The 18,375-nt window shown below is 45.9% G+C and overlaps 1 protein-coding gene across 1 annotated transcript in view; it reads right to left on the bottom strand.

Annotated features, from left to right (window-relative positions):
* Positions 1-18,375, bottom strand: part of LOC310648451 (acid-sensing ion channel 2) — a gene marked incomplete at both ends in the record, with an annotated part of 625,124 nt that overhangs the window by 89,333 nt on the left and 517,416 nt on the right. Inside the window, one exon of the mRNA XM_083376288.1 lies at positions 13,459-13,609. Within this exon, the coding sequence (XP_083232414.1) occupies positions 13,459-13,609 (151 nt within the window). The remainder of the gene's footprint in view (positions 1-13,458; positions 13,610-18,375) is intronic.

Below are 18,375 nucleotides of genomic sequence, written 5' to 3'. Positions count from 1 at the left end.
TGAAGGGGATCATCGAGGGCTCGGCCAAGGCCTGCTGGACCGGCCCAAAGGTGCGTCTTCTGAGTGGAGGGAGCGGTGTTTCATGGAGGACAGCGGTGAAGATTGGAGCTACTCCACCGTTCCGGGCAACCGTACTATGGAGATTCTCAGAGAGCGGTTCGGGGAAGTGAGGGGTTGGGAGCCTGGGTCTTGGTCTGTTCCGGATGAGTCTGACCAGGGGCAGTGGTCCCTCCCAGGTGGCCCTGCTCGGCGGTCTAGCCCACCCCGCTTCCGTATGGACAGCCCGAGGCACCAGGGATCAGCCTGGCCGCCTGAGGTTCACAGAGGGTCCGGGGTTTCAGCTCCCGCTACGGCGGTGCTAAGCGGCACGACTCCTTGGGACAGTGTTACCGGAAGACCAAGACAGCAGCTGTCACGACCAGCTGGGGGGGTTCCAGCCCAGGGGGTGCCGCTGGGTCCTTGGGGTCAAGGGTTGGCATGGGGTCCTCCGCCCCTGACCGCGGTCTATGATGGTCATCCAGACCGCCTGGCAATGTTTTTGGGGCAGGTGATTAATCACATGGACCAATACGGCCCGGCCTATACGTCCCAGTGGGCGATGGTAGTGGCTGTAACAGCTTGTCTACAAGGAGAGGCCGCGGCCTGGGCAGCCGACCTGTACGACGATCATGCCCGTGAGCTCGGGGACCTTGGTCTTTTCCTGGAGGCGTTACGGGCCCGTTTTGAAGATATCTCACGGGTGCTCCGGGCCGAGGCTGAAGTGTTGGATCTGCGACAGCAAGGAAAACCGGCAGTGCGTTACGTTGGGGAGTTCCGGAAGGTGGCCGGGAGGCTACGGTCATGGCCAGAACGCCTTCTTGTGCACCACTTCAAGGCTGGACTGGATAGTGACTTGCGGCGAGCTTGCGTGGTAAGAGGGGTGCCGGCCCGTTTGCAGGACTGGTTCCGGGTGGCTATTGAGCTGGACATTGGCTTGCAGGATACTCGAGGAAGGTCTGAGGGGGTGACCGGGACCCGGCGGCCGGCCGAAAGAGTGAAGGTGGAGGAGCGGCCTGGCTTGCCGGTGGCAAAGGCCAACCCTGTACCGCCACCCCGTCCTGGTATTAGGTGTTTCCGATGTGACCAGCCGGGTCACCGGGCGGCTGAATGCCCGCTCCCGCCAGCCCGGATGGTTCCCCCAGCAACCACAACACGGGTTTTGCCTGCAAGGAAGACCTCGGAGCGGTCCCGAACTGCTTACCTGGCAGCTGACGACAGCCAACGGGTGACGACATCTCCTTCGGCAACCGGGCCTGTAACTACCCAGACCGTGCCGACGGAAGACCTTGAGGACCTGGAGCTGGAGGAGGATCCGATGGTAAGCGCTCCGGTGTGTCCTTTTGCATTCCCGGTGGTGTTGGTGAGCCCCGTGTCTGGGCAAAGGCGGGCGGTTAGGGCTTTGGTCGATTCAGGGAGCACCCGGTGTCTAATCAACCGGAAAACAGCAGCTGCGGTGGGAATCCGGTTGCAACGTCTGGTGACCCCTCTTCGTTTCCAACAAGTGGATGGGTCGCTCCTGGGGGGGGCTCCTATCACCCACGTCACCGAGCCAGTCCGGCTGGAATTGGGGGCCCACTGGGAAATTCTGCGTTTTGTTGTGGTGCCCTCTATGACTGAAGCTCTTATTCTGGGCCTTACGTGGCTTGATAAATGGGGCCCCACGATTTGGTGGGAGGGGGGTAGTCGTCATCTTCGGATGGGTCTGGGGCCCGAGCCCCCTCTCCACCATTCCTTCTTGGGGCCGGGGGACACGGGAACGCGGGAGAAGGTTTGCGGGGTCACAGATGACTCGAAGGAGCATGTACCCCGGGTTTACTCTGATTTAATGGACGTCTTCGATGAGCGAGAGTGCGATTCGTTACCACCCCACCGGTCGACGGACTGTGCTATTGAGTTCGAACCTGGAGCCAAACTGCCTAAGCCCCGTATGTACGCCATGTCCCCAAGAGAGATGCAGGAGTTACGGCGGTACATAGATAAGAATCTGAAAAGAGGATTTATACAACCAGCACGATCCCGGGTGGCGGCGCCAGTTCTTTTCCGGGAAAAGAAGGATGGGGGCTTGCGCTTGTGTGTAGACTACCGGGGGGTCAATGCGGTGTGCGTGGAGCACCTCTATCCCCTTCCTTTGATGAAGGACATGCTGGCCCATTTGGCGACAGGCCGAGTATTCACCAAGTTGGACCTCAGGGAAGCCTATTACCGGGTGAGGGTTAAAGCCGGGGACGAATGGAAGACCGCGTTTAACTGTCCCCTTGGCAGTTTCCAGTTCCGAGTGATGCCATTTGGCCTACAGGGAGCTCCCGCTGTGTTCATGCAATTGATCAATCAGGTCCTGCATGAGTTCCTGTATCGGGGTGTTTTGGTATACTTGGACGACATCCTGATTTACTCGAACACATTGGAGGAGCATGTGCTGCTTGTGCGGCAGGTGTTGTCAAGACTGCTGGATGCACAGCTCTTTGTTAAACTGTCCAAGTGTGAGTTCCACAAGGCCCAGCTGGACTACCTTGGGTATCGTATATCGGCGGCGGGGGTGGAGATGGACCCTAGAAAGGTACGAGCCATTCAACAGTGGCAGGCTCCGCAGACTCGGCGACAGTTGCAAAGTTTCCTTGGCTTTGCCAACTTTTACAGACAATTCATCCCACGTTTCGCGGCTATCGCCCTGCCGTTAACTGATCTTCTGCGCACACGACAGTTGAAGACACGCCCGCGTCCGGGGCTGAAATTGGAGTGGTCCACCGCGTGTCAGCGGGCATTCGAGGAACTGAAGTCTCTCTTTGCTAAAGAGCCCGTTTTGAAACATCCCGACCCCGAACTGGCTTATGTCGTGCAGGCAGATGCGAGCGATGTTGCTCTTGGGGCCGTCCTCCTTCAGCGGAACAGTGCTGGGGTCTTGCAGCCGTGTGCTTATGCCTCTAAGAAACTGACTCCCACCGAACGGGCCTGGGCGGTGTGGGAGAAGGAGGCTTTTGCGGTCCGTTGGGCTTTGGAAACCTGGCGACATCTTTTGGAAGGGGCTTCCCGTCCGTTCGAACTGTGGACAGACCATAAAAACCTGGAAGCCCTGCAAACCCCTCGTCGTCTGTCGCCTAAACATGTCCGATGGGCCTTATACTTTCGTCGCTTCCGTTTTGTGCTGAAGTATGTACCGGGGGGTCGGAACTTTCTGGCGGATGCCTTGTCACGCATGCCCCAGTTTGACAGCAAGAGGGAGGAGGTGGTGCAGGCTCTCATCCCGACACTGGCAAACGAGGGGATTGGTTCAGAGAGTGCAAGACAGGTGACGGAGGAGAATTTGAACCAGGCCATCAAAAGAACATTGCAGGAGGATGCCTGGTTGCTGAGTAACCCGGGACTGTTAACTATGCGGGACGGTTTAGCGTGGCATGGAACACGGCTATATGTGCCTGAAACCGTGCGGCCACGTGTTTTACATGGGTGCCACGATGCTAAACAGGCGGGACATTTCGGGTTTGTGAAGACTTTACATCTGGCACGTCGTCAATTCTGGTGGCCCCGCATGAAGAATGACATCGAGCAGTACGTACGGCGTTGCCATATTTGTGCCACTACAAAACCCCAGGTTGGGAAGCCTTTGGGGTTATTGCAACAGGTAGCTGACCCAACTCGGCCTTGGCAGGACATCGCCATGGACTTCGTTGTGGACCTTCCAGAGAGTAAGGGTCACACCGTTATCTGGACAGTAGTTGACCTGTTTTCTAAACAGGCACATTTTGTCCCGTGTAAGGGGTTGCCATCAGCCCGTCGCCTAGCTTGGTTGTTCCTCACGCAAGTATACCGACTGCATGGAGTACCACGGCGTGTGATTTCGGATAGAGGGGTGCAGTTCACGGCCCGGTTTTGGAGAGAGTTCTTGCGACATATTGGCTCGTCCCAGGGATTGAGTACCGCTTATCACCCCAGCACCAACGGGGCCGCAGAACGAGCCAACGCTGCTGTTGAACGCTATTTACGAAGCTATGTTTCTTTTCGGCAGACAGACTGGGTAGACCTGTTAGCGCTTGCTGAGGTTGCATACAATAACGCAGTTCACAGTAGTACTGGCTTCTCTCCATTTCGGGTGGTCACCGGTCACGAGTTCGTTCCCTTCAGTGAGTGTCCCCAGGACGACGGATCTCCGAGCTCACCGCCTGACTGGATGCATCAGATCACGGCTGCCTGGGGGGCAGCGAAAGAAGCGTTGGATCGGTCTGCCGTAGCGTCCAAAGCACAGGCGGACAAGAAACGAAAACCCTTTGCTACACCGCGGGTGGGGGACTTGGTTTACTTGTCCACCAAGTATTTACGGTTACAGGTTCCGTGCCGTAAGCTAGGACCCAAATACCTCGGGCCGTTCCGGGTGGTGCAGGTGATAAACCCGGTGACGGTACGGCTGCGGTTGCCTAAGTTTTTGGGTAAAGTCCACCCGGTGTTCCATAGTAGCTTGCTGAAACCTGCTCCAGCGGCTACCGCGGCAGCAGGGGAGGGGGGTCCCGGACCGGTTCACGCTGACCAGTATGAGGTGCAGGAGGTCTTAGACTCCAGGGTGCGGAGGGGTGCTCTACAGTATCTCCTTCGGTGGAAAGGGTACCCGGTGGAGGAGGCGACGTGGGTGTCACGGGAAGATGTCCATGCTCCACGTTTGATCCGGCGTTCCACCAAGCCCACCCTGGCAGGCCGGGGGGTGGGGGACATGGGGGTGTGCGCATAGTGAATGATGCTAAGCCCTTGTTTTCTACGTCTGCAGGAGGACCCTTGGTAGGGGGGGCGGCATGTCGGGCCGGGCATGCCCGACATTCAGACGGGCCGCGGGGAGACTCACCCGACCGTCAGGCTCCTGCCAAGCGCCCCGTCAGGCCCCGAAGCCTCTCGCCAGCGCCCATCGCCTTCCAGAGGGCCAGGACAGCGTACGGCCCTCCCCAGCCGCCCGAAGCCTCCTGCCGGCGCTCGTCGACTCCCGGAGGACTGGCTCGGCATACGGCCCCTCCCAACATCCCCGTGACCGCCCGAGGCAACGTACCGGGCCGCAGGGCCGTTCGCCGGCATCCTCGTCTCCTTGCCATGCTGCCGGGCTCCAGAAACGGCTGGCCACGCCCACACCGCCCCGACGGGCCGGGAAATGGGACATTTGAGAGAACGGCACAGCGGCGGGCCGCCTGTCAGCTGGGGAGGCCGCGAGCCAGCCAGCCGGCTCCCAGAAGCTGCTTACAGGCCGGGAAGGAGCTGTGCGATGGGCTGGGCGATGGCTGCCCTGCGCCTGAGCTGCAGGACAAGAATGGGTGCCCGAGTGGGTCAGGGGGTGACGGAGACGACCGGTGGGCCGGGGAGGGGTTTAGAGCGCAGATTGCAGCGGCCTGGGGTGGTGAGGGGACAAAGGAGCCTAGGCAGGGTTCTAGGGGGACGGAGGGAGGTTTAAGCTGGGGGGTAACCTACCGGCTGCATTGGTGGTGGGATGGGAGCCAAAAGGAGGGGGTCTTGGGAGGCGATGTTTAAGTAGGGTGGGGGCGTGGTGGTGTGATTGAGGGTGTGGTGGTGGGAGTCGGCTCTGCCGGATATTTAACAGCGTTGACTGTGCTGTGAAGTCAACGCTGACTTCATTTGTCTTTAAGCAACTGTTTATGCGGAAAATAAACACGGCTAGAAGAACCAGCTCCCGTTCCGGTTTCATTCTTTCGGTGACTCGTCGGACGGGGTCTGATACTATTGGGGAAAAGCAGAGGACTAGTACTAGTAGTGCCAGAAAGAATGAAGCAACTGGACCAAAGCTGAAGGGATGCTCAGCTGTGGATGCATCTGGTAGTGAAAGGAAAGTCCAATGCTGTAAAGATTTTTTCTCCATAGGGACGTGGAATGTAAGATCCATGAATCAAGGCAAGCTAGACGTGGTCAAACAAGAGATGATACGACTGAACATCGACATCTTAGGAATCAGTGAACTAAAATGGACAGGAATGCCTGAATTTAATTCAGATGACCATCAGGTATACTACTGTGGGCAAGAATCCCTCAGAAGAAATGGAGTAGCCTTCATAGTCAATAAATGAGTAGGAAAAGCAATAATGGGATACAATCCACAAAATGACAGAATGAACTCAGTGCAAATCCAAGGCAAACCATTCAATATCACAGTTATCCGAGTCTATGCCCCAACCACTGGTGCTGAAGAGGATGAAACTGACTGGTTCTATGAAGCCCTACAGCACCTTATAGAATTAACACCCAAAAATGATGTCCTTATCATCATGGGGGATTGGAATCCTAAAGTAGGAAGCCAAAAGATAACTGGAATAACAGGCAAGTTTGGCCTTGGAGTACAAAATGAAGCAAGGCAGAGGCTGATAGAATTTTGTCAAGAGAATACAATGGCCATAGCAAACACTCTTTTCCAACAACCCAAGAGACGGCTCTACCCATGGACATCACAAGACAGCCAATACACAAATCAGATTGACTATGTGCTCTGCAGCCAAAGATGGAGAAACTCTATAAGTCAGTAAAAACAAGACCAGGAGCTGACTCAGATCATGAGCTTCTCATTGCAAAATTTAGGCTTAAATTGAAGAAAGTAGGGAAAAGCACTAGGCCACTCAGGTATGAACTAAATCATATCCCTGATGAATACACAATAGAGGTGACAAACAGATTTAAGGAATTAGATCTGATAGACAGAGTGCGTGAAGAATTATGGACGGAGATTTGCAACCTTGTACAAGAGGTAGCAACTAAAACCATCCCAAAGAAAAAGAAATGCAAGAAATCAAAATGGCTGTCTAAGAAAGCTTTGCAAATAGCTGAGGAAAGAAGAGAAGCGAAAGGCAAGGGAGAAAGAGAAAGATACACCCAATTGAATGCAGAATTCTAGAGAATAGCTAGAAGAGATAAGAATGCCTTCTTAAATGAACAGTGCAAAGAAATAGAAGAAAACAATAGAATAGGGAGGACCAGAGATCTCTTCAAGAAAATTGGAGAGATGAAGGGAATGTTTCATGCAAAAATGGGCATGATAAAGGACCAAAATGGCAGGGACCTAACAGAGGCAGAAGACATTAAAAAGAGGTGGCAAAACTACACAGAAGAACTATACAAGAACGAGCTTAACGTCCCAGATAACTATGATGGAGTGGTCACTGACCCTGAGCCACACATTCTAGAATGTGAAGTGAAATGGGTCTTAGGAAATCTGAGCAACAACAAAGCTAGTGGAGGTGACAGTATCCCAGCTGAGCTATTCAAAATCTTAAAAGACAATGCAGTAAAAGTGCTACACTCAATTTGCCAGCAAATTTGGAAAACTCAACAATGGCCACAGGATTGGAAAAGGTCAATTTATATTCCAATTCCAAAGAAAGGCAATGCCAAAGAATGTTCAAACTATCACACCATTGCACTCATTTCACATGCTAGTAAAGTTATGCTTAAAGTCCTACAAGCTAGACTCTAGCAGTATGTGGATTGAGAACTACCAGAAGTACAGAGAAGATTTTGAAAAGGCAGAGGAACTAGAGATCAAATTGCCAACATACACTGGATCATGGAGAAAGCTAGGGATTTCCAGAAAAACATCTAGTTCTGCTTCATTGACTATGCTAAAGCCTCTGATTGTGTGGATCACAACAAATTGTGACAAGTTCTTAAAAAGATGGGAATTGTCTCTTGAGAAACCTATATGCGGGTCAAGAAGCAACAGTGAGAACTGGACATGGAACCACTGATTGGTTCAAAATTGGGAAAGGAGTCTGGCAAGGCTGTATACTGTTGCCCTGCCTATTTAACCTATATGCAGAGCACATCAAGGCAGGGCTAGATGAATCAAAAGTTGGAATTAAGATTGCCGGGAGAAATATCAACAACCTAAGATATGCAGATGATACCACTGTAATGGCAGAAAGTGAAGAGGAACTAAGGAGCCTCTTGATGTGGGTGAAGAATGAGAGTGCAAAAGTGGGCTTAAATTCAACATTAAGAAAATTAAGATCATGGCATCCAGCCCTCTCAATTCCTGGCAAATAGATGGGAAGAAATGGAGGTAGTGACAGATTTTATTTTCCTGGGCTCCAAGATCACTGCAGACAGGGACTATAGCCAAGAAATTAAAAGACACTTGCTCCTGGGGAGGAAAGCCATGGCAAATCTAGACAGCATACTAAAAAGCAGAGACATCACCCTGTCAACAAAAGTGCGTATAGTCAAGGCCATGGTTTTCCCAGTTGCAATGAATGGCTGTGAAAGTTGGACCATAAGAAAGGCTGAGCGCCAAAGAATTGAGGCCTTTGAACTATGGTGCTGGAGAAGACTCCTGTGAGTCCCCTGGACTGCAAGGCGTTCAAACCTAGAGGAGATCAACCCTGACTGCTCCTTAGAAGGTCAGACCCCGAAGTTGAAACTCAAATACTTTGGCCACGTAATGAGAAGGAAGGACTCACTGGAGAAGAGCCTAATGCTGGGAAAGATTGAGGGCAAGAGAAGAAGGGGACGACAGAGAATGAGGTGACTGGATGGAGTCACTGAAGCAGTAGGCCTGAGCTTAAACGGACTCCAGAAGATGGTAGAGGACAGGAAGGCCTGAAGGAACGTTGTCCATGGGGTCGCGATGGGTCAGACATGACTTCGCAACTAACAACAGCAACAATGCAACTATATTGGTTTGGAAGGTAATCTATAGATTAGCAATTCTAATTTTTACAGAATAATGTGAGCATGCTAACAATGAATTTTGATTGTTCTTGTGGCATGCTGGCCAAAATATTTCCAAGCTAACCAGCACTACTTTGGCATTCGTAGGTAATACTGCATGTGCAACAAGTACAATGTACCCCTTTGACATTGTATTAAAAGTGTTGGAAGACACTTTCAGTAAGCCAAGCCATCATGGGCAGAAGAGATATGGATCCATTTAGAAATGATAAAAAAGATTGCTGCTTGGAATATAAGAGGGATAAAATAATAAGGATTATGAGTTAATAAATTGAAGAAAAAATATAGGTATATGACTGAGAATTTTTTTTAAAAAGTATAATTGTATAATAGCTGAATGAAGGTGATCTGATCATATAAAGTGAAAGCATATACTGGAGGTATCATGTAAAAGTGTAGGCTTAATTACAAATGAAGAGACTAAATAAAATGTATGTCAGAAAACATGAATTGGTGAAATAGAAGCTTTTCCTGGTGTGCATGAAAATAAAATCACAGGTTGGATGAATTCCTTAGTAGGATCATATGTGATAATTTTGGGAGTGCTGAAACATACAGAAAATACAAAGAAATTAGTTCTGTTCTTATAGTCATGATCTAAGGAAGCACTCATATTTAGTTTGCTCTTTTGGAGATAACAATGAAAGTATTAATTGTTAGAACTTTATGTAGTACTTTCCATTACGGCCTTGACTGAGAACTGAGGGAAAGATAATTCCTCCTTCCAAGGAAACCTTATATAGCAATTTCCCCACATTTGGAGCTCTTAGGTCTATATAAGTAGGAAGCATGATTTGGGATGATGGAAACTAATCCACCACATTTAAAAAGCGTAAAGTTGTGGATGGCTGCTCTTAGTAAGATTTTAGCTTTGGTGGGATATGGTATAAGCAGTTCAGTTTTTGGTTATCTAAAATACATGACTGTGCATTCTTGAAATGTATTTATTTATTAGTTCAGTTTAGCTGACCACTTCATACATTACTTTGGGTCGCTTACAGCAATTAAAAACTATATAAAAACAAAGAACAATGCAAAATCAAATATACAAACACATATAAAATCCATGCAACAGATCAGTAGCTGAAGTATAAAAAAGCCACTGCCAACAATCAACATATAACCATTGTAGAAGTTCTACTGCATTCTTAAAACTCCAGTGGTAAAACCATGTCTTTCAGACCTTATGAAAAGCCAGTAGATTGGGGCAATCTGATCTTTGGTAGGATGAATTTTTGAAGGACAAACATTATGATAGGCCTCTTCTGGGCCGCACCAGTTGTCATTCCCTAACAGAAAGAACTCAAAGCATGTGTCTTTTGCCAGACTTAATAAGCAGGAAAGTAGTCCCTCAAATAGTCTGGTACCATGACATGAAGGGTTTTATAAATTGTCAGCACCTGAATTAAACCAGAAGCATACTGGAAATCAATAAAGCTCACAGACCAGATGTATAATGTCTACTGACTGAAGAATGCACATAACTGTCCACATAGCTGCATTTTGCACCAGCTGTTCTTCAAGGGCAGCTCCAATTAAAGCACATTGCAAAAGTCCATTGCAAAAGTCCATTCTACCGCTAAGCTTGTAAGCCACCCTGAGTCTTCAGAGAAGGGCGGGATATAAATGCAATTAAAATAAAAAATAAAATAAAAATAAATAAAATTCAACACCCTCCTGCTCCTACATAATAGGAAGGGAAGACACTGGGCAGATTGGGGAGAGCTGGATAGGTCAGCAGAATATGCCACACTGGCAGCTGCAGAGACTGCACTAGCCATGTCCTATTTGCCTCATTCAGAATTTGTTTTGTCTGAAATCCAGAATGTAAACATAAGATCTGGGGGATGGGATTAGTAGAAACTAGATTTTAGCTATATGTCTTTTCTTTGAACTGTGGCTTTTAATTTCTTTGCCTTATTTTTCTTATTCCCTTCCTAGGCTTTTCATAATGTAGTTTACCCCAAAAGGGAACTGTATGAATAAAATATATGATAAATGATTAAATACATATGGAGTATATTTATTTCAGCTATATTTAATCAATTAATTATAAGTAAAAATAATTCATTTTTTTGTCTTAGTCTAAGGCTTTCCATTTTGGAGAGCATTTCTTGGCCAGATGAAATTGTGTAGACTTGTCACAAAAGTTCTTTATAAAGTTTCCCCCCCTATCTTTTCATATCTCTCCTCCAATGTTATCCAAATTCTCAAGTCTGGTTTTGTAGTTATGGCAATTCCAGATACAATCTTAAAACAAAATTCAGCAAGATGCTAACATTGCTTCTTAAATCTCAGAGATTTAAGATTTTGTTGCTAATGTGACAAAAGGAGAACTGATTTTTTGAACCAAATCCCATATTCTACCCAGTTATTTGCTGCTGGAATGAATTTTCTCACAAGAATAATATACAATGCTGTTATCCTTGTTCTGTTAATATTAAAACCTGATTGCTCCTCTGGCAGAGCAGAGATATCTTAAAGTAAGCACATGTCCACAGTAACTTTCAAATGCTAACTACTTACTACCTTTACTGAAAAAAGAATCAATATAAGCCTAATATATATGAAACAATTTTGGAGTTCTGCTTTGAAATCTAAGCTCCACTGATGATGATGTGTAAAATGATACTGTTGCATTTAAAGAGAGAAGAACTGGATTCAAATTCTTGTTCCTCTTAAACAATGTTGGATAATTATGAATCAAAGAAAAAATAGAATAAATAATAGCACAGAATAAACTATTTCTATTTTTGTTTACAGGTAGTGCTCAATTTACAACCATTCATTTAGCAACCATTTGAAGTTAAAAAGGCACTGTAAAAAGTGATTTATAACCAGTAATTGCACTTATGACCACTGTAGTATCCTCACGTCATGTGATCAAAATTTAGGCATTTGGCAAGCAGGATGTATGTGCAATGGTTGCAGCACACTGGGTCATGTGATCATCATTTGCGTCCTTTGCAGCCGGCTTCTATCAAGCAAAATCAGTGGAGAAGCTGGACTTATTTAATGACTGCATGATTCACTTAACAACTGCAGTTATTCATTTAACAACCATGGCATAAAGGTCATAAAATCAGGAATAACTCACTTAACAACTGTCACATAGCAACAGAAATTCTGGTCCCAATTATAGTCATATGCAGAGAATTTCCTATATATAAAACAAGATTATACCAAACTCCAACCATGGTAGTAATTAGGAATAAGAACAATTTTCTCAAGTTGTTTTTATATTCTATATCAGGGGTGTCAAACTCAATTTCATTGAGGGCCACATCAGCATTGTGCTTGCCCTCAGGGGGCCGGGTGAGTATGGCCAGGGTGGGCGTGCCCTACTGGGTGGGCGTGGCTAGAGTGCATTTGGCCTACTAGGTGGGTATGGCCAGCTCTACATTGTTCGCATCAAGGGTGCCTATGGGGGCCTGGGCGGGAGTGGGACAGATCTGAGGGTCTCTGGCAGAAGGAGGGTCTCTGGGCCAGGGCCAAGGCAATGGGGGCTGTTCCCTCACTGTTTCCAGGATGGCTTCGCGGGCTGCATGAAACCATGAAACCCTGGGCCTTGTGTTTGACCTGTCTGTTCTATATTTTCTTATCATTAAGGTTGTTCAGATCGGCTCATGACACAATAATAGCAATAAAATTATTTAATGAAATACTATGTTGTCCTTTTTCAGAAATGCATGCACATTTGTGTAACCTTTTCCATGAATGTTTTATTCAGAGAACTGCACTGAAATAACTAACTGCATTTCAATTTGGCTATCAATTTTCTAATGGGAGAAAAGGATCTAACGTTCAAAACGGGAAGGTACCAATTCTCCATTATTTATTTATGCCTTCCAAACAACAGGAATATATTAAGGACACAATTGTGATAAATTCAAATGGGATCTAAGTCTATCAGTAGGTTTAGCTGTGAAAGCAGTATGCTGTTAAATATGAAATGCTGGAAATACACAAGTAGCATTTGTCTCCATTAAGTCCTGTTTTGGAATTTCACATATATGTGTGATAGTCATAGCTGAGAACAGAACGACCAGACTTTACATGTCCTCACTGTAATTTCAATTAATGCCATAAAAAATAAGGAAGGCTTTGTGAGCAGGTAGTAGCATAAGGCTGAACTTGTCTGGTTTGCATATTATGTAGGGTCTGGCCTGAATAACCCTTAGATAACAGATTGTCATGGCTATAGGCTAAACTGGAAATATTCTGAAAGAAGTCACTGGTGAATCATATCTGTACTGTTGCCCAAAAAAATACCCTTTACTGGGAGCCAGTTTGATGTAGCGGTTAAGAGGATGGCCTGGTAATCAGGAGACAATGAATTACATTTTCACTTAGGCATGAAAGCTGGCTGAGTGACTTTGGGCCAATCATTCTCTTTCACCTCAACCCACTTCACAGGTTTCTTGTTATGGAGAAAATAGGAGGAGGAAGTAGCATTATGTATGTTCATTGCCCTAAGTTACTTATAAAGTAATAAAGGTGGGATAAAAATCCTACATGGATTTCATTAAGTCACAAAGAGGCAAGTTTGATTTAAAATAAACTTTATGTTTGCTGGAATCTGGGAGGCATGGGAACTACAATTCCACTATACTGGATTACGTTGATTCAACTTCTACTTATTTTTAATAATGAACTGGCTAAAGATCAGCAAATATGGATCTGGCAATAGATAAACAGAACAAATAGTTCTCCTCTCACCTGTTTCTCCCCATATTGGCAAGTACTCATCTTGCTGAATGTCCAGCATTATCTCCAATCCATTGCCTGTCCCACCCTTGAACGTGGTCAACAGTGGATGCCCCTCTTCTCCTGAGTTAAACATGTAGCATTTCCCATATTTTGTAAACACCTAGGGAAGAAAGGGAGAAAAATCATAGCTGAGAAACATTCTTAGGTTCTGTGAACTTAATTTCAGAAAGTCTAAGTCAGGGGTAGGCAACCTCGGCTCTTTTATGACTCATGGACTTCAACTCCCAGAATTCCTGAGCCAGCCGGCTCAGGAATTCTGGGAATTGAAGTCCATGAGTCATAAAAGAGCCGAGGTTGCCTACCCCTGGTCTAAGTAATATAACTTTATTTAATGCTATTTAATAGAATTTAAAGGACATAACTCTGGGAAGCTTCAACTTAAAAAAGCAGAAACAATTTTTTAAAAAGAAACAGATCATATACATCTAGAAGGTAAACTTTCTATAACAAGCAAGACAGAGACCCAATTACCACCTTGCCCAAGTCCTGGGAGATCACCCAAGTTTTCAGTGACTTTCTGAATAACACCAGAGTAGGAATCATATGGGTTGCTGTGAGGAGGACACTCTCACAGAATCATCTTTCAAAGCCTAATTAACTAATTGAAACCTTCATATAAAATAATTCCTACAGTTCAAACATATGTATATACATTAACTACGAATACCAAGACCCATACCATTTGATGGCACTTATTTTTAAATTATAGATTGCTAAAGCGGTTCCTAATTTTAAAAAAGCCAAATTAATACATGAATAAATGATGAACTTTAAAACTCTAAATAATGTAATTAATGTCATTACATATATGATAATTAAGTGGTAGATAAAATGTAGATATTGTAATAGAATAGAAAATTTTGCCAGTAGCAATGAGGTAGATTGTGACATATTTTACATCCATCTCACAATCCCAAACTAGTCATCTAAAAGTCCTAGTAGAGACAGCTTCACAAACATATTGTTCTGTGACTAACTATCGCCATAGGTAATGCTGTTTCTTGCAGACACCAGCCTCATCTTGGAGGAAAAATAAGAGTGTACAATACTCAACTGCTTCATACACCTATGCATTATTATTATTATTATTATTATTATTATTATTATTATTATTATTATTATTATTATTATTATTATTATTATTATTATTATTGGACTTATATGCCGCCCTATCTCCCAGAGGACTCAGGGCGGCTAACAACAATAAAAAAACCAACAGTACAAAAGTTAAGAAAAAAATTAAATAACAGCCCCAACCAATCGGGTTTCAGGCCCGGGTACAGCACAGAGACGGCATTGGTCGCTCTGGTGAATGATCTCTGGAGGGCTCGGGACAGGGGATATTCCTCTGTCCTAGTCCTATTAGACCTCTCGGCGGCTTTCGATACCATCGACCATGGTATCTTGCTGCGGCGTCTCAGGGGATTGGGAGTGGGAGGCACAGTTCTTCAGTGGTTCTCCTCCTATCTCCTGGGACGCTCGCAGTCGGTGTTGGCAGGGGGGCAGAGATCGGCCCCTAGGTCTCTCGTTTGTGGAGTTCCTCAGGGGTCGGTTCTCTCGCCTCTCCTGTTCAACATCTATATGAAACCGCTGGGTGAGATCATTCGTGGTTTTGGAGTTGGGTATCATCAATATGCTGATGATACCCAACTTTTCGACCCCAAACCACCCCAGTGATGCCCTCGCTGTGATGTCCCGTTGCCTGGAGGCGGTTCGTGTCTGGATGGGGAGGAACAGACTTCAACTCAACCCTGACAAGACTGAGTGGCTGTACATTCCGGCATCCCGGGACATTCAAAATGTTCCATCTCTTTCTATGGGGGGTGAGCTCTTACCCCCCGTGGATAGGGCTCGCAACTTGGGAGTCCTCTTAGATTCACGGCTTACCCTGGAAGATCATATAGTGGCCGTGACTAGGGGGGCTTTCGCCCAGGTTCGCCTGGTGCGCCAGTTGCGGCCCTATCTGGACCGGGATGCCTTGTGTACGGTCACTCATGCGCTCGTGACCTCTCGCCTTGACTACTGTAATGCTCTCTACATGGGGCTTCCCTTGAAGACCACTCGGAGGCTCCAACTGGTACAGAATGCGGCCGCGAGAGTTGTCTTGGGAGTTTCCCGGTACTCCCATGTTACACCTTTGCTCCGTGAGCTGCATTGGCTACCAGTTGTCTTCCGGGTGAGGTTCAAGGTCTTGGTTATGATCTTTAAGTCCTTACATGGCATGGGTCCGGGTTACCTCAGGGACCACCTGCTGCCGGCGTCAACTCCCCTCCGCCCTGTGCGTTCCCACAGAGAGGGCTTCCTCAGGGTGCCTCCGGTCAGGGAATGCCGACTGGTGGCTCCCAGGGGGAGGGCCTTCTCTGTGGGCGCTCCGGCATTATGGAATCAACTGCCGGTGGAGCTCCGGATGACATCAGACCTCCGAACCTTCCGTCGCGGCCTGAAGACCCACTTATTTGAATTAGCTGGTCTGGCCTGATGGGGGAATATGGGTTTTTAAATTGTTGTTCTTAGTATTGTATTATTGTTTTTTAACTGGGCATTGGTTTAATCTTTTTTTTAACTTTTGTATCATTATTTATATATGCCCTGTGAACCGACCTGAGTCCCTAGGGAGAAGGGCGGTATACAAATCAAATAAAACCAAAACAAAAACCAAATATTAATTACATAGTTAAAAATTAAAACTTTTAAAAACCCATCATCAATCCAGGTCAGCCTGATGGAAAAGGAACGTCTTGAGGTCACGGCAAAAGGACCGGGGGTCCGGGGCCATCCGAAGCTCAAGGGGGAGTTGATTCCAAAGGGCTGGTGCTCCCACAGAGAAGGCCCTCCCCCTGGGGGTCGCCAGCCGACATTGTCTGGCCGACGGCACCCTGAGGAGGCCCTCTCTGTGTGAGCACACTGGGCGATGGGAAGTCGTCCCCGGCAGCAGACGGTCCTGCAGATATCCCGGGCACTAGGAAGTCTCTTTCAGCAAATTTATGCATTATAGTATCTACATCTTTATAGTTTACAATTGTAAGTCATGACAGTCATAAGTCAAGGCACAAAACCAACATAATTTTACAACTGTTTTTGTGATGATCACTACGTGAATTCATTCTTATGTGCACTTTTTGCCAGAAACCATTCAAAAAAGTTGGAAATTGGCAAAAAATGTAGTAAATTGTGAAATGTTGCAACCAGCCAGAGAGGTGAGCCAGTTTTCAATACCTGAAATGTGGTCATCTGACCACAGGCAAGGGATATGTATGTGTGTGTGTATGCGCGTGCCACCATCAAAACTCTGAAGCTAAATTAGGAGTAGCTTTTCAGAGTTCATCATAATATCAAATGGTTACCAAATAATTGGTCATTAAGTGGACTATTATAAAAAAAAATATCAATAACATGGTATGGAGGTGGGATAGATCTTACATATTACTATTTTTTTTAACATTGGCTCTGCTGCCAACTTTTGTCCAGAGGGAGGAACAGCAAAACAACCACCATTATATGTTACAGAAGGGTTTTTGAGAGGTAATTTATGCAGGCAACATTATTTTCTATAATGTTATATATAAATGAGAAAAAAAGAGAAGTATCAGCTTATCTGGAATCTGGAGAAAATGTTGATGTTAAAAACAGATGCTACTCACAAAATCCCTCAGAACGGATTTAGCTATAGGTAGTTCTCAACTTATAACTGGTCCTTTAGGGACCATTTGAAGTTATAACAGACCCTGAAAAACCTACTTACATCCTGGATTCAAACTTCTTATGTCAAACTGCCCACTGTCATGTGACTACATTTTGGGTACTCAGCAATCAACTGAAATTTGCACCATCCATGTCATGCTGACTGCAATTTATATTTTTGGCAGAACCAGCATTTATTTTTGGTTTCTGGCAAAAACTACTCCATAGCAGACAATGTGTCACTTAGTGACCACTTCAGAAAAGTTCATAAAATTAGATCTGATCATGTGTTTTCCACCCTTTCTGACTGTCACAACTTGTAACCAATATTATGGCTCAGTTATGGTACCTGTTCTCACAAACCTCCATTTGTCAAAAGGTAAATTTATAAGAATACTCTGTATTACCTCTGTAGGCCTCATCACTCTCCTCTCCCATTCAAAAAGCTTTCAGTTAAACTGCTTTTAGTTTTAACCAGCTGTCTCTTATAAAGCAGCTGACATAACACTGCAACATAACCTTACAGTTTCTACTTGTGAATATCTTTAAGTTCACTTTATTTTATGATACAGTCATTGGTGCATTCTTCTACAGCAGGGGTGTCAAACTCGCAATGTGACGTATCTCAACTTTTTCTCCATTGCCAGCAATGGGGTGGGCGCAGTTTTGGCATGATGCATCCGGCCCACTGGCCCTGTACTAAAGCATACATGGATTGAGTGAAAAATAATTGATCTCTTATCATTGCTTAAATTGGCATTTTCCATTGGGATTTTTACAAGTTATATTGTTTCTGGGGCCCTTGACTGAGTCCAGTCAATTACACTGCATCATTATTTTACAGAATCTATTTAAATACTTTGTCTCAGAAGCAACCTTTCCCAACTTCATAATCTCGAGATTGTGAATCTGTTGGATTTCACTTCCCATAATGCTAGGAGGACGCTCCCAAAAAGGAAGGGACAGAAAAACTATAGAAGCCCTCCACTTTGACGCAAACTTTCTAACATCTGAAGATCATGGCTGTAAGCATGTAAGCAATGGTGTGGGAGTTGAGGTAAAAATGCTTGAGGCACAGTAATTGAGTTTGGATTTTTAAGTAGTATTGTGTTTTTAATTTGGCTTTCAACTTGTTAATCTTTCTTAGGAGAATCACAAACAACATTTAAGTTACTGGCTACTGTT

This window comes from Vipera ursinii, assembly GCF_947247035.1.
Source record: "Vipera ursinii genome assembly, chromosome: Z".
NCBI classification, from domain to species: Eukaryota; Metazoa; Chordata; class Lepidosauria; order Squamata; family Viperidae; genus Vipera; species Vipera ursinii.
The sequence above is the reverse complement of the archived record's forward strand: the minus strand, read 5'-3'. Positions and strand labels throughout refer to the sequence as shown.